At 48.0% G+C, this 25,513-nt stretch overlaps 2 protein-coding genes across 9 annotated transcripts; both read right to left on the bottom strand.

Moving 5' to 3' along the window:
* Positions 1 to 1,773: 1,773 nt before the first annotated feature.
* Positions 1,774 to 5,295, bottom strand: LOC111150424 (RNA binding motif (RNP1, RRM) protein 3). Of its 5 annotated transcripts, none has more exons than XM_022507866.1 (7): positions 5,181 to 5,295; positions 4,459 to 4,578; positions 4,099 to 4,205; positions 3,352 to 3,457; positions 3,162 to 3,255; positions 2,631 to 2,716; positions 1,774 to 2,314 (listed from the first exon to the last, which is right to left on the bottom strand). In XM_022507866.1, exons 2-6 carry the CDS (start codon positions 4,559 to 4,561, stop codon positions 2,656 to 2,658), a joined length of 471 nt encoding a protein of 156 aa, XP_022363574.1. In that variant the 5' UTR covers positions 4,562 to 4,578; positions 5,181 to 5,295; the 3' UTR covers positions 1,774 to 2,314; positions 2,631 to 2,655. The 5 variants fall into 5 exon arrangements, 4 of the variants coding, with proteins under 4 accessions (XP_022363574.1, XP_022363577.1, XP_022363575.1 ...); XM_022507869.1 differs by having other exon boundaries at positions 2,631 to 2,713; positions 5,181 to 5,292; XM_022507867.1 differs by lacking the exon at positions 5,181 to 5,295 and adding an exon at positions 4,718 to 5,141.
* A 6,885-nt stretch (positions 5,296 to 12,180) lies between these two features.
* Positions 12,181 to 25,218, bottom strand: LOC111150437 (TBC1 domain family member 25). 4 transcript variants are annotated; one of them, XM_022507903.1, is made up of 6 exons: positions 25,018 to 25,218; positions 23,351 to 23,460; positions 22,262 to 22,416; positions 14,382 to 14,509; positions 14,059 to 14,247; positions 12,181 to 13,779 (listed from the first exon to the last, which is right to left on the bottom strand). In XM_022507903.1, the coding sequence occupies exons 1-6, from the start codon at positions 25,135 to 25,137 to the stop codon at positions 12,421 to 12,423; spliced, it is 2,061 nt and encodes a 686-aa protein (XP_022363611.1). In that variant the 5' UTR covers positions 25,138 to 25,218; the 3' UTR covers positions 12,181 to 12,420. The 4 variants fall into 4 exon arrangements, with proteins under 4 accessions (XP_022363611.1, XP_022363610.1, XP_022363609.1 ...); XM_022507902.1 differs by having other exon boundaries at positions 22,262 to 22,469; positions 23,353 to 23,460; XM_022507901.1 differs by having other exon boundaries at positions 25,006 to 25,189.
* Positions 25,219 to 25,513: the final 295 nt, after the last annotated feature.

Below are 25,513 nucleotides of genomic sequence, written 5' to 3'. Positions count from 1 at the left end.
GAACGTTTCACTTCCCAACAGCAGGGAGCAGGTGCCCCCCACCATGGCCTACTTACACGATGGTAACAGTGCTCCTCCTGCGAGCCCTCACTGCCTTTGCTCCCCAAAGGCCCTGCACAGAACACCTCCTCAGACCAAGTATCCAATACCTAACCAGTGGTGGTAGCCACAATGCCCCCTTTCCTGGCTCAAGTGTGTCAGCTAGGAGGTATGAAGTTCCCTCATCTCCACCCACCTGCCAAACTAAGCAGATTCATGACTGCTTAGGTAGAAGGGTCCTTGAAGCCTGTCCCAACTAGTTGGGGCCAGGAGGGAGGCTTCCAATATGGGACTCTTCCAATACAGGAACCTGTAATTTCAGTCAGTTCAGAGCTAGAAAACCACAACAGACTGGGACTCCTGGGTGGCTCAGTTGGTTAAGCATCTGCCTTTGGCTCAGGTCATGACCCTGGGGTCCTAGGATTGAGCCCTGCACGGGGCTCCCTGCTTCTCCCTCTGCCTTCCACTCCCCTGCTTGTGCTTGCTCTGGCAAATAAGGTGGCTCATCAATTTCTTAGTTCTGGAGGCTAAAGTCTAGCACAGTGCCAGCATGGTTGAACTCTGTTGAGTGTTTTCCCAGACTACTAGCTTCTTGTATCCTCACGTGGCTGAGAACAGAAGGGGGAAGCTTTCCTGTGACTCAGGGTACTACCATTCATGACCTAGTTACCTATCTTCATCACCCCTGCTCCCCAAGAACCTCACCTCCTTACACCATCATATTGGGGTTTCAATATAGGACTTTTGAGGGAACATACTGAGTTTATTAACACATGCCCTACGAATGAGGGAATAAGGCAGTTAAAGATGTCCCAGAACTGGCTATCTGGTGGTATGGGACTTTTGCATCAATCAGGTAGAAGCCATGGACACCACCATTAAATTCCAAAAGGAGGGATAAAGCCAACAGGACCCCAGTGCAGCCGAGAGAACCAGGACCAAAGGGAGTAGCAGGAGGACTGAGGAACTAAGACCCGCTACAGGTGCAAAAGCAGGCCCAACTATTGCCACCTTACCACCAAAGACCCTCACACCGCCAGACTGAATGAATCCCTGTAGGAAGTTTGGTAATTGTTCTCAATGGCTGTACATGCCTACTCACTGTACTTAAACCCTCAAGAAGAAATGTGAAATGCCCATGAGGCTGAGGCACACAGGTTAAGTGTCCTACGCAAGATCAAATAGCTGGGGAGCAGCAAAGGCTCTGTTTCAATCCTGGATCTGAATCCAGAGTCTGAGCTCTTAGAACCTGGTTTTCAAGTCAGGATTCTTCTGTGTTCCTCAAAGGGGAATTTAGCACACTTCCCAACATTTCAGAGTCAAAAGAAACTGAAAATGCTGTTTATGACAGGATCGAACTCCCACCAGATGTTAAATTCTCAGAACAATCCTGTGAGGAGGGTACCCACTGATGCTCCAAGAAGCTAGGGAGATTCAAACCAAAGCAGTCGGATTCCCAAGCTGACCATGATCAAAACAACAGTGACAAAAACAATGGAACCAAAAGGCTATCTCAGGAAACCCAATTCCAGCAGAGTATTTATTTCCTCTGTAACCCCCAGCACCCCCACACTTCATGTATACCCAAACGCAACCAAACTTTGGGCTGGAGAAGTCTACTCTTAACGGCAATTGCTGCCCACCCCCCAACTAAACTCTTTCCTAGAAGCATCCCTTCTTGATCTTCCATTTTTAGTTTGAAAACAGGTCAGCAAGGGAAAAAAAAAACACGTATCAGTTTTTCATTTTTAAACTTTTTAATCAGCTCCGTGAAGAACATCCTAAAATGCTAGTGAGACACAACAGAGTATTTTTTCTTCCAGTACTAAAAAAAAGACACTCACAAATACTAAGAAACTTCTGTATTCTCAAGGGTGGGGACCTTGAATAAAAAAAACCCCACCTCTAATTGTGCTGATTTCTTGTACTTGCATTTGGAAATGCTTATGATAAATGCACGTTATTTAAAAAAAAAACCAGTCTTAACATTATTTTTTTGCCATAATCAGTAATCCTGAGAGCCCAAACTGAAAAATTGGTAGAAGGAAAAAAATACCCAAACTCTACAAAAGTCCCAGGATTATTATTTAAGAGAAAAAAATTTTAAAAACACATGGAGCTTTCTAAAAGTTCTTTGTGACAAGCTACCTTGGGAGCTCAGTTCAAAAATAGAAGTTGATGTACTAAAACAGATGTCAGTGCAGCTCCAAAAATCTTTATAAATACAGCCATTTGGAAGGATGATCCTGGACCAGAAGTTTTATTCCTTGTGTATCTGAGAACAGTAAAAAGGGGAGAATTGTAATGTTGGGAAGGCAGAGGTACACATGCTCACCTCCCAGGGTTGGTAAGGATTGCTGAGCAATGCCGCTTCATCTCCTCCATACCCAGGCAAGAGATTACAGGGTAGACAGGTTTTTAGACATCCCCTCCCAACAGCAGACTAGCTGACAGGCACCTGAGAGCAAAGGAGGCCTAGGAATGGTGTCAGGTGGGCCAGGTGAACTAAGTACAGGCAGGAGGAAAGCTCGAGTGGAACAGGACAGGGCTGGTGGACAGAGGTCTGCTCAGTGGCAACACATAAGCCTCACCTACATTAGGTGCACATGCCTCATCTCAGTTGTCGTAATTGTCTCTGTAATTTCCTCCAGAGTAGCGGTCATAACCACCCTGGCTTCTGGGAGAAAACATACATGGCAGTTAGCAAGAACATATCCTAGAAACCCTGGTATTAAAAACCACACATATTTACATATCCTGTCACGTTCTGTTATTATTACACACTGTAACATGTAAATCACGTATCAAACACATACTGTACAGAAACCACGTAATTACGTGACATGTAACTTGCACATAGCATATTACACACACAACACATACAACCAACAAAACATGGTAAACATGTTATTACCACCTACCATATTACAATTGCATTATCTTACAATTTACTAGTGCATCATACACACCTCAAAACACAGTATCACACTTAAAACCTCATTACAATTCATAAAAACTGACACTAGTTAACACCAAAATCAAGTATGTATGAACTCCCAGGCAGCTGAGCTCTTAAGAAGAAAGCAGCACCACCAGAGCACCCCAATCCCTTGGCTACCCACCTGCCACCATAGTCTCTGCTCCTTCCATATCCATACCCATATCCTCCAGGTCGACTGTCGTATCTGCCACTCCCATAGCCCTGGTCCCCACCACCTACAGTAGATTAAGAAAAAGTTGAAAAGCAGCCGTCTAGACATAAGTCACTAATAAGCCACTCTCCCCCATATCCACACTTACCACTGCACTTACCTCTAGAGTAGCTGCGACCACGCCCATGGGCCCCAAAGGCACCCCCTCTAGTTCCCCTGGCCGACTTGCCCGCGTGATCCACACGGATCTGGCGACCATCCAGAGACTACGCGTAGGGAGACACAAGGAGGATGGGTTGGTGGTCAAACAGGGCAGTGGTGAAGGAAGAATGGGTAGGGCAGGTGGGCTTTTGCCCAGAAACTCCTGCTGGGCACCAGGTTCTGGGTGCCATGTTCCAGAATAAGCTCCTTTCACCAGAACGGCTTTATCAGGAGCTATAGAATCCCACAAAATGACCTGAATCCACCGTGTTCCCCCTGCTACTACTTACATCTTGACTGAACTCAGGCTGAGTTCTCCTCCCCACTCCTACAAGCTGCCCCACTATTAGGGCTAGACAGACACCTCTCTTGGTTTGAGACTTCAGAGTCCATCCCAGAAGACTCACGAGGTCCTCTCCGGGCCAGGCCCGCAGGTCTGCAGACTCTACTACCTAAGCCCAGGGCAGGTCAACCATCCACAGGTGGCTTCTCGGCCTCATGCAGGACCAGTCGTCGCCTCCCAGGCAGCCCGGCTCTGTCTGCCGCTGCCCTCCACCCCCTAGAACAGAAGGCAGTCACGCTCCTGTGAGTGGGCACTGCGGGGTTTGGTGGCCGCGATGCCCCTAGCAGACACAGAGGGAAAAACAGAAAGAATGGTGCAAGTGGCAGATGGGGGCAGGGCCCCTATGCAGGTAGGAGACCTCACCTCTCCATTCATGGCTCTCATGGCATCTGAGGCATGCTCTGGATTGGTGAAGGTGATGAAACCAAAACCCCGGGATCGCTGAGTCTCCCGGTCCTTGACAACAACCACTGGGGAAAAAGAGAAAAATGTGGGTAGGAAGAAACATAAGCCGCAAAGGGTGTCCCCTAGAGAACAGACCCCTCCCACCACTCCTCAACTGAAAATTAGGGGGTTCTTGCAAGATTACCTTAGAACTAGGAACAAAAAAAAAAGGAATATGTGAAAGTCTAGGGTCCTGATTTTTCTTCTTCTGGTTCTTGAAACTCAAGGGCCCCAGACTTTCAAACACCCAACTCATCATACAACTAGCCCGTATCTCACCCTCCGAAATAGGACCGAAGCTGCTGAAGTGGTCTTCAAGAGCCTGTTCGTCGGTGTTGAAGTTGAGTCCTCCCACAAAAAGCTTCCCTTCTTCAGAAGACATGGCCGTCAATTTGAGTACTGCAAAGGGAGTACGAAAAAGGGTGGGAGAAACCGTAGAGATGAAAGGGAGGAAAAATGAAAAAAGCAGGACCACGAAAGGATAAAGAAAGAGGAAGACTACAAAAAAGAGAAAACAAAGAGACACCTGAACACAGACCTAAAAGAACAGCAAAAAGCCGGGAATCGGCAGAGCCGGATCAGGGAAGCAGCCATTTGGGGGCGGCCTTCGCGCATGCTCAAATCACCACCACCACGCCCGTCATTTTGTGCCACTGCGCAGGGTCCGATCACCCTTGCGTTCCCTCCGCGCCGGCAGAACAAGATGGCGGAGGTCACGTGGTGGTGGGGGAAGGGCACCCGCGAATCTCGGCTGTCGCGCGGTCCCTCCCGCCACAGACGTCGCCACTCCCTCCCAGCATTCCTCGCACTCGGATATAAGGAGCCAGCCTCCCACCAAAAGAAAAGTTTCATCTCTCAGCACGGACCTACCAACTCGGGAGAAGCCCAAGCCTACGTGTCAGAAGCCGCTGCTCTCCCCACTCGCGCACCTAGCTCCTGGCTGGCGCGTCGCACATCAGTGAGGCCAGGAGCAGCCGGCCCACAAGATACGCGCTGCTTACCTGCAAATTATGCAAAAGAACTGGAAGAACAGCTACCGTGCAGGAGCGGAGAGACTGGGAAGATTGCCGCGCAGGAAGACGCTTGATAAAGCGCACGTAGCATGCACGTCACGAAACGTCCCCCGCGCGCACCGGCGTTCATGCTCATTGGCTGAAGCCAGCAAGGGGGTGGGAGGAAGGGATGGCAGAGCAGACGGACCAATAAGCTCAGCATGCTTCCGGAAAGGGAGGCAAGCCTTGTGCGATTGGTGTACTGTGGAGTCCGTATCCATTCGCGGGCCCAGCGGTGCGCAGGAGCCTTTTCGCTCTGATACCCTTTTCCGGCCCTGACGTCACCCTGGCCGTCCTTGACGTCATATCGTCCATTGGTTCTGGCGTCTTCCTCACCATCTCAGTCGTCTTCCTGTAGGTCCCCAAGACGTAATTACTGTAACCTCCTTCACCCCCCCCCCCAGTTCTCTCGAATTCCTCAAGGATCGGATGTTTTATCCCCTACTTTACTTGTCGTCCTCACCCTTCACAGTCCTTAACGTCAGATCCTCTGTTTTCTCAGTGTGTGATGCTGATCCCTATGTTTTCTCTGCCCAACATCTAGCCGCCTGTCATGGGATCCTTTTTTCCTGGCATCATTCCTTCTCATTTCTGACTTAAGCCCTACTCCTTATCTGACTGCCTCCCGAAGTCAGTCTCTTGATTTTTCTGCTGGTAGACTGCCCGAGATGCTTTCTACAAAACAGCATGCCCCAGTCTTCAGAGGGAGTAAATTCCAATCCACAGAACAATTTTTGTTATCATGGAGGGTCCCTGAGCCCTTGATCCGCAAAGACTTTCACAGTACACAGTGGACCTGTCCAGCTTTCAGAGTTTCTGAGCTCCCCCTCAAGGAAGACTGGGTTACTCTGCTCTCAGAAACTCTACATTTCCAAGTCCTTCTAAGGGTCAGCCCTCCAAATACAGACTAGATTTGTTAACTTTTGGAGTACACAATTGTATGCATCCACAAAATGAACTTGTCTGGCTTTTGCCATATCCAGGCCTCCTATGCTCAGGATGGACATGAATAGATTTCACATTGTGCATATACATAATAGTCTTAGGTAGCCCTCAGGGAATCTGAGGCCCTATGCAAAAAGAAGTACCCGTTTGACTCTCAAAGTGAGCTCTGATCATATTCTATGGTTCATAACACATCTTCATTGTTGTTATACAAAAAGCCCCTCATTTTATTTATTCTCTTTTAATCCTGCACCCAACTTTTGTTCTCTTCCTTCTACAGTTAACCATTTTATTGGTTTTAAAGTGTATCTTTTTCAACCTTTCTTTCCTGATAAATGTATTTAAACCTACAGGTTTCTTGTTTTAACTGATTTTGCTGTGATCTACAAAATTTGCATGTAGTGTTTTTATATTATTTAGTTGTAAATTTTTTAACATTTTATTTTTTAAGATTCTTATTTGAGAGAGAGAGCATGAGGTGAGGGGAGAGTGGGGTGAGGAAGGGCAGAGGAAGAAGGAGAGAGAGAATCCCAAGGAGAATCCCCACCGAGTATGGAGCCTAATCTGGGGCTCAGTCCCTGGACCCTGAGATCAGGACCTAAGTCATGAAATCAGGAGTCAGATGCTTAACGGACTGAACCATCCAGGTGTCTCTATATTTTTAAGTAAACTCTATGCCCAACATGGGGCTTGAACTCTTGACCCCACAATCAAGAGTCCATGGTCTATCAACTGCACGAGCCAGGTGCCCCCAGTTGTAAATCTTTTTTTTTTTTAAGATTTTATTTATTTGATAGAGATCACAAGTAGGCAGAGAGGCAGGCAGAGAGAGAGGGGGAAGCAGGCTCCCCAGCGAGCAGAGAGCTGGATGTGGGGCTCGATCCCAGGACTCCGGGATCATGACCTGAGCCAGAGGCAGAGGCTTAATCCACTGAGCCACCCAGGTGCCCCAATCTTTTTTTTTTTAAGATTTATTTGAGAGAGAAAGAGAGAGAACACAGGGAGGGGCAGAGGGAGAGGGAGAAGAAAAACTATAGCAAACTACTTGTTGAGCTCAGAGCCCAACTTGGGGCTTGATCTCAAGACCCTGAGATCATGTGGTGCCTGGGTGGCTCAGATGGTTGGGCATCTGCCTTTGACTCAGGTTATGATCTCAGGGTCCTGGGATAGAGCCCAACTTTGGGGTCCCAGCTCAGCAGGGAGTCTGCTTCTCCCTCTCCCTCTGCCTGCAGCTCCCCTGCTTGTGTTTGCTCTCTTTCAAATGAATAAATAAAATGAAAAAAAAAAAAAGACCCTGAGGTCATGACCTGAGCTGAAACCAAGAATCAGGTGTTTAACTGGCTGCACCACCCAGGGGCCCCTTTACTTTCTTTCTTTTTAAAAATATTGTATTTATGGGACGCCTGGGTGGCTCAGTTGGTTAAGCAGCTGCCTTCGGCTCAGGTCATGATCCCAGCGTCCTGGGATCGAGTCCCACATCGGGCTCCTTGCTCATCAGGGAGTCTGCTTCTCCCTCTGCCTCTACCTGCCATTCTGTCTGCCTGTGCTTGCTCTCTCTCCCTCTCTCTCTCTGACAAAAAAAAATATATATATATATTGTATTTATTTATTTATTTAGATTTGAGAGAGAGCAAGAAAGAGAGTGCGTGCACAGATGCGGGGAGAGGGAGAAGCAGACTCCCTGCCAAGCAGGGAGCCCAATGCGGGGCTTGGAGGACCCCAAGATCATGACCTGAGCTGAAGGCAGATGTTCAACAGACTGAGCCATCCAGTCACCCCTATTCATTTTATTTAAGAGAGAGAGAAAGAGAGTGAGAGCAGGAGGGAGGGGCAGAGGGAGAGGGAGAGACTCTCAAGCAGACAAAGTGCTCAGAACTGGACACAAGGCTTGATCCCAGGACCCTGAGATCATGACCTGCCAGGTGCCCCTAGTTGTAAATATTTCTAAAGTTCCTTTATGATTTCTTCTTTCATCTAAGGATTATTTAGTAATGTTTCAAAGATGGGTTTTTTTTTTTAGCTTTTTGCTGTTGCTAATTTTATTGTACTATGGTCAGAGATAATGTTTAATATTGAATACTTTTGAATTCATCGAGGTGTTAGTGCCCTAACATGGTCTATTTTTGTAACTAAGTGTAAGCATAAAAGTGGTCTTCTCTGGAGCGCCTGGGTGGCTCAGTGGGCTAAGCCTCTGCCTTTGGCTCAGGTCATGATCTCAGGGTCCTGGGATTGAGCCCCGCATCGGGCTCTCTGCTCAGCGGGGAGCCTGCTTCCCCCTCTCTCTCTGCCTGCCTCTGCCTACTTGTGATCTCTCTCTGTCAAATAAATAAATAAAATCTTTAAAAAAAAAGTAGTCTTCTCCATTTGTTAAGTGTGGGTTATACAGGAATGTGTTCTTACATATATGTGAATATATAAAAACCATACATATATATAGGAATGTGTTTATATATATTAATATCTAAGTCATATATATAATATGATGTATAAATAAATAAATGTGTATATATAAAATACCAAGCTTAAAAATGTATGTTCACAGGCGCCTGGGTGGCTTAGTTGGTTAAGTGTCTGCCTTTGGCTCAGGTCATGATCCTGGGGTCCTGGGATCAAGCCTGTGTCAAGATCTGTGCTCAGCAGGGAGTCTGTTTCCTGCTTCTCCCTCTCCCTCTGCCCCCCACCACTGTGCGCTAATAGATAAAATCTTTAAAAACAAAGATTGTTCAGTACTACTTAGGTGTGTATGTTTATGGTAGACATATTTTCCTGTCAATGAGTGTATGTCCTTTGTCTTTTGTGATCTTAAATTTTGTTATTAATTATTGGGATGGCTATCTCAGCTTTCTTTGGGCTTTTATTAATGTGCTCTATCCTCTCTTCATCTTTTCATTTTCAACATTTCCCAATCTTTGTGTGGGTGTTGTTGGGACTGTTTTTCTTTTTGGGGACCTTTTTTTTTTTTTTAAATCCAATGAGGGTCTCTGTGTTCTAAATATTTTTGTGATTGTTATTATAGTAAAACTTCGGACATCCCATTTCGTATTCTCTATTTACAGTACTTTTCTGTTCCTTTTTTTCCTATCCTACTCACACCTACTATTTTCTTTAGGTCCCTTTTATATCACTTGTTCTGGTTTTATATTCTACTTTTATCTATTTATTGTATTTACTTAAAATTACTCATGTCTGGCCCAATACTTCTTCTGATATTATATTATATTGTTATATTATATTATATTATAATTATATGGCATACCCAGTACACTAGCCAGCCTCCAGGATGGCTCCCAACGATCCCTGCCTGTTGGGAATCACATCCTGTGTAATTCCCTCCCGTGTTGTCCTAGGGTTGGTTGGTGTGACCAAGAAAATATAGCAGAAGTGATGGTATGTCATTTCTGAGGTTAAGTTCTAACAGACACTACAGTTCCGTCTTGCTCATGGTCTCCTGCCTGCCTGTTGGGACCATGTGTTGTGAGGAGTTCCACGGAGAGGCTCAGGTGGCGAAAAATGGAAGCCTCCTCCCAGCAGCCTCCTGAGTGGGCCATGTTGGAAGTGGGTCCTTCAGCCAAGGGGTCATGTCTTCAGTCCTGACAACTTGCCTGAAACTTCAGATGAGACTGAGCTAAAATCACCCAGCTGAGTGGCTCCCAGATTCCTCCTGACACTCCAGAGGCTTGAGAAAATAAATGTTTGCTGTTTTAAGCTGCTAAGTTTGGGGGTCATTTGTTCTAGAGCAGTAGATAACTAATACATCCGGTTTAATTTTCTCTGGAGGTGGTGATGCTGCCCCGGTGTCTAGTCATTTTGGGGGTGAGCTCAAGTTCCCCAGACAGGAGCAGTTGTTGTGGCATGTACAAGGTCTCAAGGGAAGGCTGAGGGCCAGATTGGACTCTGCTCAGTCCCCTGGAGTTCAAAGGGTAAAGAGACGTGTGGGGAGACGAGCCAGAGGGTGGGCAGCCCCAGGTGCCACAGAAATAGAGCTACTTGGCAGTTCCTCTGATAGGGGTTTCATCTTTAAACCCCAAGAGGAGGCTGTCTCCCGAGGTGTCACCACCATCCCTGCTGTCTGGAGGGGGACAGGTGGAGGAATGATTGCCTCCAGCTGCTCATTTCCTTCCCTCAACACAGTTCTTGTTGTCCTCATCGTAGTCCCCTGCCCCAGACGACTGGAAGTGGTTGGGATAATGTCTACAGTAAGGGGCAGACAAGGACCTTCCCAACACAACATGGGGGAGAAGTTAAGAGCCAGACCTGAAACCCATCCTATTTGCTGCCTTCAGCCAGCGCCACTCAAAACAGAGGCCACTTAGAGTTAGCCTTCCGTTTCCCCACAGATCTCCATAGCTGTGTTGCAGTTTCTGGAACTCACATTTCCCTCTGTACTTTCTCCAGGGTTGCTTTTGGGCAAGGGGGTCGGTGGCTTGTGCTGTTTGCCACCATAGCAGGAACTAGAAGCCCCAAGTATTGTCAGGGATAGAGGTTTCTGCCCTTCAGTGTATCTCCTATTCACAGAAATGACTCCTCTGACCCCCAGAGGTCCTAAGCTGCCATACACAGAATTGACTTGTCTGGCCCCTCAAATACCTGCGCTCATTAGTCACGGAATGCACGCAGAGGGTGTCAGCTGCTGCTGGACAAAGGGGACATTTCAGGTCCTCAAAGGACCGGATACCCTCATACCTTGGCTGGCTCTTGGGTGGCATGTGTGTGTCTGAGCACCTTATCCGTACTTGGTTAGACCCATAGTCTTGGAGTACCCTGGACACAGGATGGTCTTGTCCAGCTCTTCCAGTGAAGCAAGCCCTCATCGGAGGAATGGTCAGCTTCCCCTCCAATACTAGGGCATGATGGGAACATCTTAAGCGTTCTCTCTAGCTCCATATGGCATTCTTGGGGAGACAGATGAGAGGATGGCAGTTCCAGTGCCTCTCATCTCTGTGCCTAGTGCAGCAATGACTTCTGGCCAGAATCTGGCATAGCCAGGCCATAACCTGAACGAGCCCAGTTACCTACCCATCATCTGCTGTGTCCTTTGTGGAGGACAGCACCTGGTCCATGAAAGAATCCACCTTCTGAGAAGGTAAGTGGGGAAAAGGGTCTTCTTTTGATCATTACCTTCCCCATAAGTAGGTGACTTCTTTTAGGCCCTGAGTTTTATCAGTGCTTGATTTGTGTGCCAATATAAATGGGATAGAGAAGGCTAAGGAATGGTTTCTGTTGCTAACATAGTTAAGACAGGTCCTCATGGGATTCCTAGGTACCTTGGTCATTGGGCGTCTACCTTCAGCTCAGGTCATGATCCCAGGGTCCTGGGATTGAGCCCCCCATCGGGCTCCCTGCTCAGTGGGAAGCATGTTTCTCCCTCTCCCTCTGCCCCTGCTTGTGTTCCCTCTCTTGCTGTGTCTCTCTCTGTCAAATAAATAAAAAAAATCTTTAAAAAAAAAGGCCCTCATGAGCTGCAAACCCAATCTAGGACTTAGAGCCCTAGGCATGGCAAGGCCACTGTCCCTCGAGCTGGTCCCAAAGCAAGTGATAAGAATAAATGCCTCAGACCCTGCCCAGGACTGCCAGCATTACTGCATAAGACTCACAGGGGAGGGTCTGGATCCTAGAAATGGTGACATGCAGAACAGCAGAAGTGGTGGCCCAACATTACTAAGTAGCCTGTCTGTGTAATGAGACTTGCCCTTTTGGAGTCACGGACTCCCCCTCTCATGCCTCATTTGGGGGCCTGTCCTGAAAACGTACGTTTATAGCCATAATCCAGACCCTTACTGGCAGGCAGATATACCACAAAACAGCCTTGGGCCTCCCCCAAGCAGTCCTCAACCTGGGCTCACCTAGAACCAGTTCTTGGCACCCACTCTCCTGCCACTGGGGAAGCAGGGGCCACCCTCCACCAAATGAGGTGTTTCCACTCCATCAGGTCAGGAGCCCCTGGGGACCCCATCTATAATAAAAACCAGAGAGAGGGTAGAGAAATACACAGACCACAGTGACCTTCGTGTGTGCAAAGTACAGTTGTTAAAAACAATACAACATAAACTGAGAAAGGAGGCTGTGGCCTCCATGGGGCAGTGCCAAGGCACAGCCCCACACTCTCAGACGTGGGGAGAAGGGGCCCTGCCCTCCAACAGGTCTAGGGCTGGCAGGCAGGGAGCTGGGGGTTTCATGTATAGGCCCCCATGGTAAAGAACAGAGATCTGGTGGTGGGACTTATGGTGGGCTGGAAGGAGCCTGATCAAGACGGGGCTGTGGCCTCGGCCCCCTCCTCGGAGTCCCACACCTCTGACTGTAGGTAATCAGCAAAGAGAGCCTTGGCCCGGCGCAGGACGCGCCCCAGGTGGTGTTTCCGCACAAGGCGGTCAAAGTGCATGGCCAGCTCGTTGTAATCTAGCCCGTTGCGCATGATGTGGTCACGGTGCTCCAGCAGGATGGCAAGGCAGAGGAAGAGCATAAATGGGTTCCCTCGGCCAAATTCCTGGGGCGGGGGCAAGCCCAGTGGGGGTGGGGGTGGCAGGGATTTCCCAGGTTCTTGTGGGGAGCCCAACTCTGGCATCAAGGGGGATCCTGCAGCCACATCACCGGTGGGAGAGGCCTCTTGAGTGGACGGCGGAGATGAGGAGGAAGGGGAATCAGGGCGGGAAGACGAGGAGAGTGGGTCTGAGGAGTTCAACAAGGGCTCAGAGAGGGACTTGGAGCTGATGAGGGCAGCTGGGTGGGGCAGCTGGACCAGAGGGTCCCTCCTGGAGCCCGTGTTATCCCTGAGTTGCTGGAGGTCATCCAGACTGGCTTGTCTCAGGAGACGCCCCCCGCCACCAGGCCCCTGGCTGGTTGTGACCAAATGGTCAACAGCATCGTCGAAAGCACCGCCTCCTCCCCCGGCAGGCCTCAGCATGTGCCTCTGTCGCACAGGCCGCCCCCTGTGGCCACTGAAGCCAGTGTCTGCCACCTGGCTGGGGGGTCCGACAAGCTCTACCTCATGTTCAGGAGGATCGGGGGGCAGCGAACTCCAGGTGACCTCGAGCATGCGGAGGGCATCGTCAAAGGCGAACTCGCGCTTGAGTTCAAGCAGCAACCAGCGGTAACAGAAGAACAGGTCGTCGGCCCCGGCTTCTTGTAGGTACTGGTAGAAGTCAGGGTCAGCATGTCGCAGTAGCAGCTTGAGGTGGGCAAACTTGGTGGCCATGGCGCGGCCATCGGGATGAAAGTTTGCAGCCAGGCGCTTCATGATGCCACAAAAGCAGACGAAGGCATGGCCTTCGTGGTCCATGACGGCGAGGATGGGCGAGGCGAGGTCGCTCATGCCCTGGCAGTAGGACACCTGCGGGTGCGTGACGGCGTAGGTGGTGAGTAGGTCGTGCAGCGCCCGCAGGTGCGGGCCGTCCTCAGGCCCCGCATAGTAGGGGTGGGCCCGGTCTGTCCGCAGCACATCCTTGAGGACTGTGCTGCGGATGAATTCCAAGTCCTCGGGGCTCGCTCGCTGTGCCCACTCGCTCTTGAGCTGCTCATACTCGCGACTCTTGCGTTTCATGTAGTCCATCCGCTCACGGCCCGTCAGCCCATCTGGGTACACGTTCAGTAGGTACCGCCACACCACCTGGCCAGGGACAACAGGGAGAAGGCTGAGGCTCGACAAATGAGCCACCACATCCTAGTGGATGTGGCCCCCACCCTGCTGCCTTGGGGCCTTTGTCTTCCCTTGGAAGAGTCGGCCTTCCTACCTCTGCCTCCCAGCGCCTCCCTCGGGAGGGCTGGCTGCCCTGGAACGGCTCCACTCCATGCCACCCCATGACAGCAAGGTCCACTGTGTGTGTGTCTCGTGAGCTAGTCACAACTGCGGGAGTGACAGATCTGATGAGTGACCGAGGCGGCTCACCTTTCGCAGGGAGGGCTCAACACCGCCGTGATAGATCCGCAGGCGCAGCTCCTCAGGGCGCGAGAGCTGGCCCTCATGGTTCAGGTAGGTGTGAAACTCAGCATCGCTCAGGGGAGGCTTGAAGGGCTTGACGTCTTCCCCATATGACCAGCTTAGCACCTGCTGGACCTTAGACAAGGTGCGGCCCACCTGTGAAGGAGGGAGAAAGGCCACCAGTCAGCTGGGCAGGCTACGGGCAGGTGCCAGCCAGCATGCTCAGAACCAGGGGTACCACGTGGGCCTGCCCTCCCCCTGCAGCTGGCCACAGGGGTCCCTGAAACCACCTGAGAGAGGATGGACTGTGTGAAGGGCAGGGCAGCTGTCGTCAGTGATGACCTTTTCTCAGCCAGGAGCACATCGGAGCCAATGACATCCTTGGGGCTGATTATGTCCCAGTCTTCCAGCAGAGGGCCTAGGCACACAGAATGACATGATACCAGAACCGGGATGAGAGGCCCACACCTCAAGGCTGGGTTCGTCTCCTAACAAAGCTAGGACACCCACGGGGCAGTGAATGACTCCCGCCCTCTCTTCCCACGTCATCTAAATCAGGTAAAACATAAAACCGTGAACAATTCTTTTTTGGTAACTGTCCCACAAAACAGCTCAGCAGACTCTAAGCAGTATTTTAGTGGGATAAAGTAACAGTTACTGAGCACTTACTACGTGCCAAGCACTGCGACAAGGGCTTCACTTTATGCCAGGAAGTGTTCTGAACCCTTTGCAAGTATGGACCCATTTAATATTAACATCCTTCCTCTAAGTTAGGCACTATTATTTTTTTTAAAGATTTTATTTATTTGAGACAGAGTTGCAAGCATGAATGGGGCGGGGAGGGACTGAGGGAGAGGGAGAAGCAGACTCCCCTCTGAGCAGGGAGCCTGATGCGGGGCTCGACTCCAAGACCCCGAGATCATGACCTGAGCTGAAGGCAGATACTTAACCAACTGAGCCACCCAGGCACCCAGTACTATTATTACTCTTACTATTATTATTATTTTAAAGATTCTTATCTCTGAGTAACTGCCACACCCAACATGGGGCTTAAACTCACAACCCAATATCAAGAGTCACATGCTCCACTGACTGAGCCAGCCAGGCGCCCCCAGTTAGGCACTATTATTAACACCATTCTTTCCATAAGGAAATAGGCACATGAGATAGTTGACTTCAGCATCATAGCTAGTAAGTGAAAGAACTAAATTTGAAGCCCAGGCCCAAAGCTCGAGAGCCCAAACGCTTAACCTTGTATTCACGCTAGTCTCCATCCTACAACTGGTACAGATTACCATGATCATTCTGATTTCATGATGACAAAAAAGGTTGTCCCACCTGTCCCACCCCACCTGTGATGTATGGCTGAAGTGGCAGTGGCCACATGAAGGAAAGTTCGAGAGACTTAAGAGATGTCAGCCCTGGGGCCCCAGAGCTGCCAAACTGACAACAGCAATGCCCAGTGGATTTCAAACTCTACTGTATGAAACAAATCAACTTGGACTTGTTTAAGCCATTGTCACTGCAGGCCAATGCTGTCCCTAAGCAGCCTGTCCATGGGATCCACTGTACCTTCTCCCACAGCAGTGAGGGAGGAGTAAACCCTAGGCCATATCTGAATGTCACTGCCTCCCCTTGGGTGTCTCATAGAGCACTGAGCGCCTCTGGAGTCCAGAAGGAGAGCTCAAGGTTCACTCTGGATACGACCTCCTCCTCTGATCTTCTATCTGTTCAATTGCTTGAGCCAGAAACCTGTGAGACATCCTTGCCACCTACCACTCTCTTAAATCCCAGGGCCAAACTCACTAAGCCCCGGGGCTTCCATATGCATAACATACTTCAATTCCACCTCTCCTCTCCTCTCTGCCTTGTCACCTATCTGAGTCACCACATCTCTCACCTGAAACTGCCTCTTTGCTTTTCTCCACTCTCCCAACAGCTGCCAGAGTAGTACTTGGGAAACAAAGTATGAAAACACTTAATAGGCAAAAGGAAGACGGTCAAACTAATGGTCTGAAAGACCAAATAGAAGAACCCGTTCAAGGTACAGAGCTAGAGCTTGATGATTTGAGTGACAATGTAGAGAGACCTGGAGGACAAGTCCTGGAGACTTAAGATGCAAGTAGTTTGGTTCCTCAATTCTGGAAGCAAGAAGACAATGGCTTGCCACATCCATGGAGCACTGAGCAGAAAGCCTGGAGATGCGAGGGCCCCCACCCAGCCAAGATAGTACGCATCTATCATGGCGAAGAAAAGACATTTTTGGTCACTGGAGTACATCCAACATGGCCATGCACTTTGTTGGAGAACAAGAAGTTCTCTAAGCAAATGACTACCGAATGACTACCAGGGCTCCAAGCGGGGGAAGGCGAAAGGGAGGATAAATGGCAACAGTCCCCAAGTTTTTAATATGTATAATTAAACATGAAATGACAAAGGTACCATGATTTGTGGGATTCCTGAAACATAAGTGATGTACTATAAAGAAAATATGATAGCCTGGAATTTAAAAAGAAATTTCCATCTATCTGTCTATCTATCTATCTATCTACAAATAAAAAGAAATTATTATCTAACCAAAATGCAGAAGTTAAAGGTTAGGGATAAGAGTAAAAAATAAGAAAAAAAAAAAGAGTAAAAAATAAGAATTAAAAGTGTTCCAAAGCTTCCATTTCAAGGGCCTGGGAGGGTGGGAGAGACTGCAAGGAGAAAGAGTTCACTGTCAATTGCTTAAGAAAACATAAATGCTGGTATAGGGTTTTTGTGAGAGACATACCTAAAACTAAGTGACAAAGAAAGGCTGAAAGTTGAAGAAACCTAAAGGTATTCCTGGCAAACACCAACAAACAGAAAGCGAGCGCAGCCATGTGAATGTCAGGAAGAGCACTGCTCAAGGCCAGAAGTATTACAGGAAAAGAAAGACATTCTACATTGATTAAAAAAAAGAAAGAACCCATGAATAGAATGGCAAAGGATTTCTACAAGCACAAACATCCAGTGGCAGTGCCTGATCCGAACTGCCATAAGACTATACATAGTCTTTATATAACCTACTAAGTGTGAACGCATACACATTTCCCTGGAGAAGCATCCAAATATTTCATTATGGGGTGCTGTCCCAGGCCCTGCTTGTGCTATTACATAATAGATGCTGTGTGTACTACATTTTCCGATAAAACTGTCAAACTTCCCAAGCCCTAAATTAATATATAAATTCTGTGCAATGCCAATCAGAAATCTAATGGGGTTTTTCCTGGAACTGGATAAAAATTATTTTAAGAATCGTATGAAAGAATTCACATTTAAGAACAGTTAAGAAAAAGAAGAGCCAAGAAAAAGAACAGTGGGAGGATGGCAATGCTTGCCTTATTAAAATTAACCACACAACCACTGTGATAAAAATATGGTGTTAGCACAGCAACAGACAAATGGAGCCAACTGGTGGAATGCGGTAAATAGCCCAGAAATAAATGCCAAGTACACATGGGAACTCAGTATATGATAAAAGTGTCATTTCAAATCAGTGTAAACATGGTGGTTCTTAATAAATGATGCTGGCATAACTGACTGTTTATCTGGCATTTTTTTAAAGAACCAGGTGTACTTATTATAATGTTCACAGAGTAGAGATTTATATGTAAAAAAAAAAAGTAACAAGCACATTAGAAGAAAACATAGGAGAATATTTGTATAAGCTTGGGGATGGGGAAGATGTTCCAAAGGGGAGATACTCAGAAATCATAAAGGAAGAGATAGATATTATGTATAAGACTGCATACAAATTTTAGTTTTCAGTAGGACAAAAAAAAAAAAAAAGACACTGTAAGCAAAGCCATAAAACAAAAGATAACCCGGGAAAAAATATTTGCAGTCCATGTGACAGAAAGAGGATTCATATCACAACTGCACAAATTGGTGGAAGGCTTAGGCTTGCTAATCTTCCCTTTGTAGAGGTGGCAGAAACAGACTTCTTACCGGAAAGAGGGACTGGCCTTCCAAGTTGTCACAACATGCTTGTTGCTTTCACAGTCATGAACATGGTCACAAGAACGTCATTAATAATATTTCTAATAAGAGCCCCATCTATTGGATACTTATAAACATATAGTTTGAGACCATTTGTGTTAAACACATACCATTTGTTTATGTGTACAAACAGGAATATACTTATATTTATATGTGGATAAATATGTGTATATGTGTACGAATAAGGAAAGGAGCTGCAAAATTACACATCAAGCTAATCAAAGTGGTTCCTGCAGGGCAAAAGGGTAGGGGATCAAGATTAGGCACAGTGTGGGGCACCTGCGTGGCTCACTCTGTTAAGCGTCTGCCTTTGGCTCAGTTCATGATCCCAGGGTCTGCCTTTGGCTCAGTTCATGATCCCAGGGTCCTGGGATCAAGCCCTGCATTGGGTCCCCTGCTCAGTGGGAAGCCTGCCTCTCCCTCTCCCTCTCCCACTGCCCCTGCTTGTGCTCCCTCTCTCACAGTGTTTCTCTCTGTCAAATAAATAAGATCTTAAAAAAAAAAAATAACAAAGAGATCAACTGTAAGAAGACCAGGAATTCAGAAACAGGTTTGTTTACCAAATGCAGGAATGTGGTAAAGGAGACAACAGTAGGAAAAGAACGGACTCATCAATAACTGAAAAGTTGATTCTATAAACAAAAAAATGTTTAAATGTCTTTTTGCCAAATTGAGAAGGGTCCATCTCTCTGCTTTATTTGCATCTCTCTCAGTTCTTTTTATTTTTTTAAAAGATTTTATTCATTTATTTGACGGAGAGAAGCAGACTCCCCCCTGAGCAAGGAGACAGACTCAGATCTTGATCCCAGGACCCTGAAATCATGACCTGAGCCAAAGACAGAGGCTAAACCAACTGAGCCACCCAGGCGTCCCTGCAGTCCTCTCAGTTCTTATGCAGCTGGGGTTTTCTTCATGTTTATTAGCTATGCAGATTTGATTTCTTTACTGAAACAGTGCTTCCGTGTCTATTTTGCAGGTGAGGAAACCAAAGCTTCAGGAATTAGTTAAGTGATTGAGCTAAGCACCCAGGGCTAATCTGGCAGAAGTTCCTGTCTCTGGCTACCTGTCTTCGCCTTTTGTCCCTCTCCCCATTTCTGTCACTATCTTTCTCCCTGACTCCAGTTTTTCTGTCCCTCTCTCTACCTCTTGCTCTTTTTCTCAAGGCTGCCAATCTTTTTTTTTTAAATTTTAAAAGATTTTATTTATTTGTCAGAGAGAGAGAGAGTGAGCACAGGCAGACAGAGTGGCAGGCAGAGTGGTAGGCAGAGGCAGAGGGAGAAGCAGGCTCCCTGCTAAGCAAGGAGCCTGTTGTGGGACTCGATCCCAGGACACTGGGATCATGACCTGAGCAGCCGCTCAACCAACTGAGCCACCCAGGTGTCCCAAGGCTGCCAATCTTAACAAGCCCACGATTTCATAGAATCAAATGGTTAAAAGCAAGGAATCTGAAGCTAGTTTGGCCACCACCTGGGTTCAAATCCTGCTCTTGCACTTACTGTCTGTGTGACATGCACAAGTCCTGTTCCCCTCTCTGAGCCTTGGTTTCCTCAACTATAACATAGGAATGACTGTCATGCCTACCTTGTAAGGTTGTTTTGACAATCAAATGAATAAATATCATGTGTGTAGAATGGTTCTAAGTGTTCAACACATGTTAGCTATTTATATGTTACTAGGACATCCTTAAAAGACCTCAGTCATCCTAAATGGGCACGTGAATTTCCTGAAGCAGTGCATCATGTCTTTCACTCCACAACTTTTTATTTTATTTTATTACTTATTTTTAAAGATTTTATTATTTTTGTTAAAGATTTTATTTATTTACTTGATAGACAGAGATCACAAGTAGGCAGAGAGGCAGGTGGAGAGAGAGGAGGAAGCAAACTCCCTGCTGAGCAGAGAGCCCAATGCGGGGCTCAATCCCAGGACCCCGAGATCATGACCTGAGCTGAAGGCATAGGCTTTAACCCACTGAGCCACCCAGGCACCCCAAGATTTTATTTTTAAAAGATTTATTTATTCATTTTAGAGAAAGAGAAACAGAGACAGTGGAGGGAGGGACAGAGGGAGAGAACCTCCCAGCAGACTCCCCACTAAGCATGGAGATGGATGTGGGGCTCGATCCCATGACCCATGAGACCATCACCAGAGCTGAAACCAAGAGCTGGATGCTCAACTGACTGAGCCACCCAGATGACCGAAGATTTTGTTTGTTTGAGAGAGAGAGAGAGAGAGAGCATGAACAGGGCGAGGGGCAGAGGAAGAGGGAGAAGCAGACTCCTCGCTGAGCGCAGAGCCCAAGGCAGGGCTCGATCTTAGGACCACAAGATCATAACCTGAGCCGAAGGCAGAGGCTTAACTGAGCCACCCAGGAGCCCCCAAAATTTTACTTTAAAAAATGTCAAGGGTGCCTGGGTGGCTTAGTTGGTTAAACATCTGCCTTCAGCTCTAGTCATGATCCCAGGGTGCTGGGATGGAGCCCCATGTTGGGGTCTCTCCTCAATGGGGAGCCTGCTTCTCCCTCTCCCTCTGCCAGCTGCTCTCCCTGCTTGTGTTCTTTCTCTCTCTGTTGAATAAATAAATAAATTTCAAATCTACAATAAAGTTAAAAAGATGATTTCATTGAATACCCATACATCCTTCAACTAGCTCGCCTAACTATTCACATTTTTCGTCACACTTGCTTCATCTTGCTCTCTCCGTATAGATACATATTATTTTTTAAAAAGATTTATTTACTTATTTCAGAGAGAGAGAGAGAGAGGGAGAGTGTGCGAGCACAAACGGACAGAGGGGCAGAGGGAGAGAGAATGCTTGAGCAGACTCCCCACAGATCGTAAAGCCCGACGTGAGGCTTGACCACAGGACCCTGAGATCATGACCTGAGTTGAAATCAAGAGCTGGCCGCTTAACTGACTGAGCCACCCAGGTGCCCAAATACATACTACTTTTTGCTGAATTATTTGCAGACATCATGACACTTTACCCCTTAATACTCAACTGTGTTTTTCCTGAGAACAAGGGGCTCTTCCTTCAATAACTGTGATACCATTACCATACCCAGGACATTTAACACTGACAATATTATCATCTAATATATGGTTTGTAATCAAATTTTTGGACCCATGTCTTAATTTATCTGTGTGCTTCCAGGGGCCAACACAGGTGAGAGTCAGGGAACAAATATGAGAAGAGAGGAAGTGGCTGAGAAAACAAGGGAACAATGAATGAGTGAGCATGAGTGCAAACAAATGATTATGTGCACAGGATGAATGAATGAATGAATACAACCATCATTATTATAATCAGCATTGTAGAGTTATGTGTTATTATAATGGAAACATACAATACTACATTTCTATTGTTACGCTGCATCATATAATTATACCCTATATTACTAGATTATATAATAGTAAATCTAATATGATAAATCATTAGAGCTAATGTTGTTTTAATATTCTTATTTTATTTATTTATTTTAAAGGTTTTATTTATTTATTTGACAGAGATCACAAGCAGGCAGAGAGGCAGGCAGAGAGAGAGGAGGAAGCAGGCTCCCTGTCAAGCAGAGAGCCCGATGCGGGGCTCGACCCCAGGACCCTGGGACCATGACCTGAGCCGAAGGCAGAGGCTTTAACCCACTGAGCCACCCAGGCGCCCCTAATATTTTTATTTTAGAGAGAGTTGGGGGAGAGATAGAGGGAGAGGGGCAGGGAGAGAAAGAGAGACAGACAGAGAATCTCAAGCAGATTCTGCAGGGAGCGCAGAGCTGTACATGGGGCTTCATCTCACAACCCTGAAATCATGACCTGAGCTGAAACCAAGAGTTGGATGCTCAACCGACTGAGATGCCCAGGTGCCCCTAGAGCTAATATTTTTTGAGCATTCATTATGCAGCCATGTATCATTCCAGGGATTTTACATGAATTTTCCTGTTTAATCCTCATCATGGCCCCAAGATACTATTATTTCTACTTTACAGGTGAAGAAATTGGGGCCCAGTGGCCAAGCCAGGATGTGGACCTCAGACACCTTTTTCCTCTCAAGCCCACTGTGAGGGAGTGTACTGTAAGGTGTGGAGTGATCCCATGGGGGAAAGGGTGGGTCCCAGAGCAGGGCCCCCAGGGCTCTGCCGGGTACTCACTGTCCTCGGTGGGCCGAATGTCTACCCGCAGCTGCAGGTAAGGTTTGGAGGCAGTGGCGAAGGCTGTGCTGAGGTCCCAGTCAGACAGGAGTGAGAGGTAAGTTTCCTGCCCCAGCCGATCCCGGCCCAGGTAGCTGATGCCAAAGTTCTTCTTCCTGGACAGAGGAAGTGTGGCAGCTCTCAAGTGCTCCCAGTGCCATGGAGGGCCCAGGGACAGTTTCCATGAAAAGCCAGGGAAGGCAGAGATGATGTGGAACAACTCTCTACTATGTGTTGGGTACAGTGCCAAGGATTTCGGGCTGTCTGAGGTCAGACAGTGTACCTCTGCTTTGTTACACAAACACAGAAACAGATACACACCTGCTGGTATCTAGAGGGCACACTGAAAGCTTAAAATGTTGGCCCCCTCTAGGGAGGGTGACAGAGTAGTTGAGGGACAGAAGTGGGAAGAAAACAGCTTTCTTACTGCATAAAAAATAAAGCAAGCTGTGTGTTTGTTATTTTTCACAGCAAAAAATGTTTACCCAAAAAAGTCAACTAACAACTAAGAATTTGTTCTTCAGATACACTTGAGCAACTATGTGATGAAGAATGTTGTTTAACTATTGTAACCATGGAAACATCCCAAGTAGACATCACTTTTGTACTCTCTGAATTTGTTACCATGTGCTTGTATTCCTCTAAAATAACAATCACAACAAAATAACCATCACACCTGTCCCCAAGAGACACCACTTTTCATCTATCAGGGCAGCAAATTTTCCAATGCTTTCTAGTAACCAGTGTTTCTTAGGGAAAGAGGCATTTTATATGTTGCTGGGGAGATTATAAATTGGCAAAAACCTAGCTGAAGAGCATTTTAGAAATAGCTGTTGAAATTTTAAAAAGCACACACCCTTTAGTCCAGCAATACCACTGCTAGGAATTTAGCCTATGACTAGATTTCCCCAAATACTCTAGGATATGCAAATGTGGCAGTTCACTGTGGGATTTGTAATAATGAAACAAACAAACAACAACAAAAAAGCCAAACAACCACTGTTGAAGTGGGTGGCCCCATGGTCAGTCCCCCAGCATCCCATAACTCACCCATTCAAATCAAAGGCTCGGATGAGGATGTGCTGTAATACATCGAGCGAGGTGATCTGGGGGTCGACGGCGAAAGAGCGGAACTCAGGTGACAAAAAGCTCTCACACTTCTGGGGAGATAAGACACAGAGTGGGCCATCAGGGGCCACATCACCACACTGAAGCAGGCAGAGTGATGGATAGGAGGCAAGGTCAGACAAGTTGTGGGCAGGGGCACATGGAAGCAGGTGTTCTGGGTTATGGGCTTTGGTTTTTGCTCTGAGTGAGGGGTAAGACTTGGAGGGGGGTTCTGTGCAGAGAGGGGACGTGATCTGACTTAGGATTTAACAGGATCCTTCCAGCTGCTCTTAAGAGAACAGGCTGTGGGGGTAAGGGAGAAAGCAGCAATCCAGTGAGAAGGAGGCTACTGCAATGGTCCAAGGACCCAATTCTTCTTCTTTGTCCCGATGGTTGTCAGGATCACCAGGTCCAGTCTGGCTCCCATTAAATCAATACTCAGTGCTGCAACAATTTGGCACATCTACTTACAATACTTCCCTGCTTAAATCTCTTCAGAGGCAACCCCAGGGTGCCCAAAAGGTGGGCCTATAGGACGCTGGCCAGCCTCTCTTCAGTCAGCTTTTTTGAACTTTACACTCTGGTGCTACCAAACTGCTGGAAGTTACTTTGAACACATCCTGGCTGCGGGCCTTTGCTTGTGCTGATCCCCCGTCTGGAAAGTCCTTCCCACTTTCTTCCAACGGGCTCACCCAGAGCTCAGAGCTCAGGTATGATCTCTTTTCTGAATTCCCAAACCTCTACCTTAGAGCTTCCTGTATTACCCTGAGGTGACCTGTTAACTTCTTTCCAGAATCTACTTTCTCACCAACACCAGTGCCACAACCCTAGTCGGAACCACCATCACCACTTGCTGGAGCTATGTATGGCAACAGCTTTCTTAGAACACATGCCAGAGGCCCTTCCCAATCTGCTTCTCTTTTATCTCATTGTTTTACCCCCTACCCACCCCTGCCCTTGTTCTCTTGTTCCAGCAATATGGGAACCTAAGGGAACATGCCAGGCTCATCCCCACCTCCCAGCCTTTGCCTTTGCTCTTGTATCTTTTTACCTGGGTCTCTGCCCCTTCAATACCTTTCTAGGGACTTCCTGCTACAACCCTGGCTAAAGGAACTCCCTAGTTCAAAAGCTTTTTCGTTATCTCCTCTTGACATTCACCAGTGTCCAAAGCATCTCATTGATTTAGCTGTCTTCCCGATAAGCACGTCAGCTCATCCCGGGTGAGATTGTAAATGTGCACATAGGTACATGTCTCTACATGTTAATTGACTTCAGCACCTCCTTTCAGACACCAACAGCCCCCCTTCAACTATTTAAGGCCCCTCCTCCAGCCCTATGGCCCCTCCTCTCTACCCATGATCTCCACCTATCCATTCCTCAGGCCCCTACCCCTCCATTTTCAGTCCCTAGGTCCTCAGGGCCTGCCCAGCATTTCTAGGTCCAGCCCCCACTCCCCCACCCCTGTCCCCACCACTATCACTCTGCCCTCAAGCCTCGCCCCTCAAGTTAACACCCCAAATCTCGGTTCCCGCCCTCCGGTCTGAGAGAATCACCGCTTTCCCCTCCCCTGGGCACCCCAGGAGGGCCGGCCGACCAACTGTCAGCCTCACCTTGACTCGGACCCGTACCACCTCTCGCTCCTCCTCCTCAGCCGCCGCCGCCTGGGCTCCCCCGCCAGGTGGGGGCGCTCCAGAGCCGACCAAATCCGAGGCTCCAGAGGCCGACGCCATCCCGCCGCCACCCGCCTCGGGGCGACGGTTGACCGTTGCCCCCCACCTCTGTGCGGACTCCACAGTTCGGGCGCCCGCGGCCCCACCTTGTGGCCCGGCGCAGGCGCAGAGGGCGCTGTGAGACCCTGCCCCCCCGCTGCCCCTCCCGCCAGGCACAGGGTGGAGATGGCCTCTGCGCACGCGCTTAAAATGCTGTTGCCAGGTGTCCCGCCCCCAGAAGCCGTGCATTGTGCCTCACTTCCAACAATGCGCAGGCGCATACTGAGGTCCCGCCTCCCCTCGCCAGCGGTTTGGTTGTCTGGGCAGCTTAATTCCAGATTCACCTACGTGTTACAGTGACGATCTACTCGGGCGAGAGAAGTGGGCAGGGAAAGAA

The sequence above is a fragment of the Enhydra lutris genome, unplaced genomic scaffold (genome assembly GCF_002288905.1).
Source record: "Enhydra lutris kenyoni isolate GAN:26980312 unplaced genomic scaffold, ASM228890v2 scaffoldscaffold23, whole genome shotgun sequence".
In the NCBI taxonomy this organism is placed as follows: Eukaryota; Metazoa; Chordata; class Mammalia; order Carnivora; family Mustelidae; genus Enhydra; species Enhydra lutris.
The sequence above is the reverse complement of the archived record's forward strand: the minus strand, read 5'-3'. Positions and strand labels throughout refer to the sequence as shown.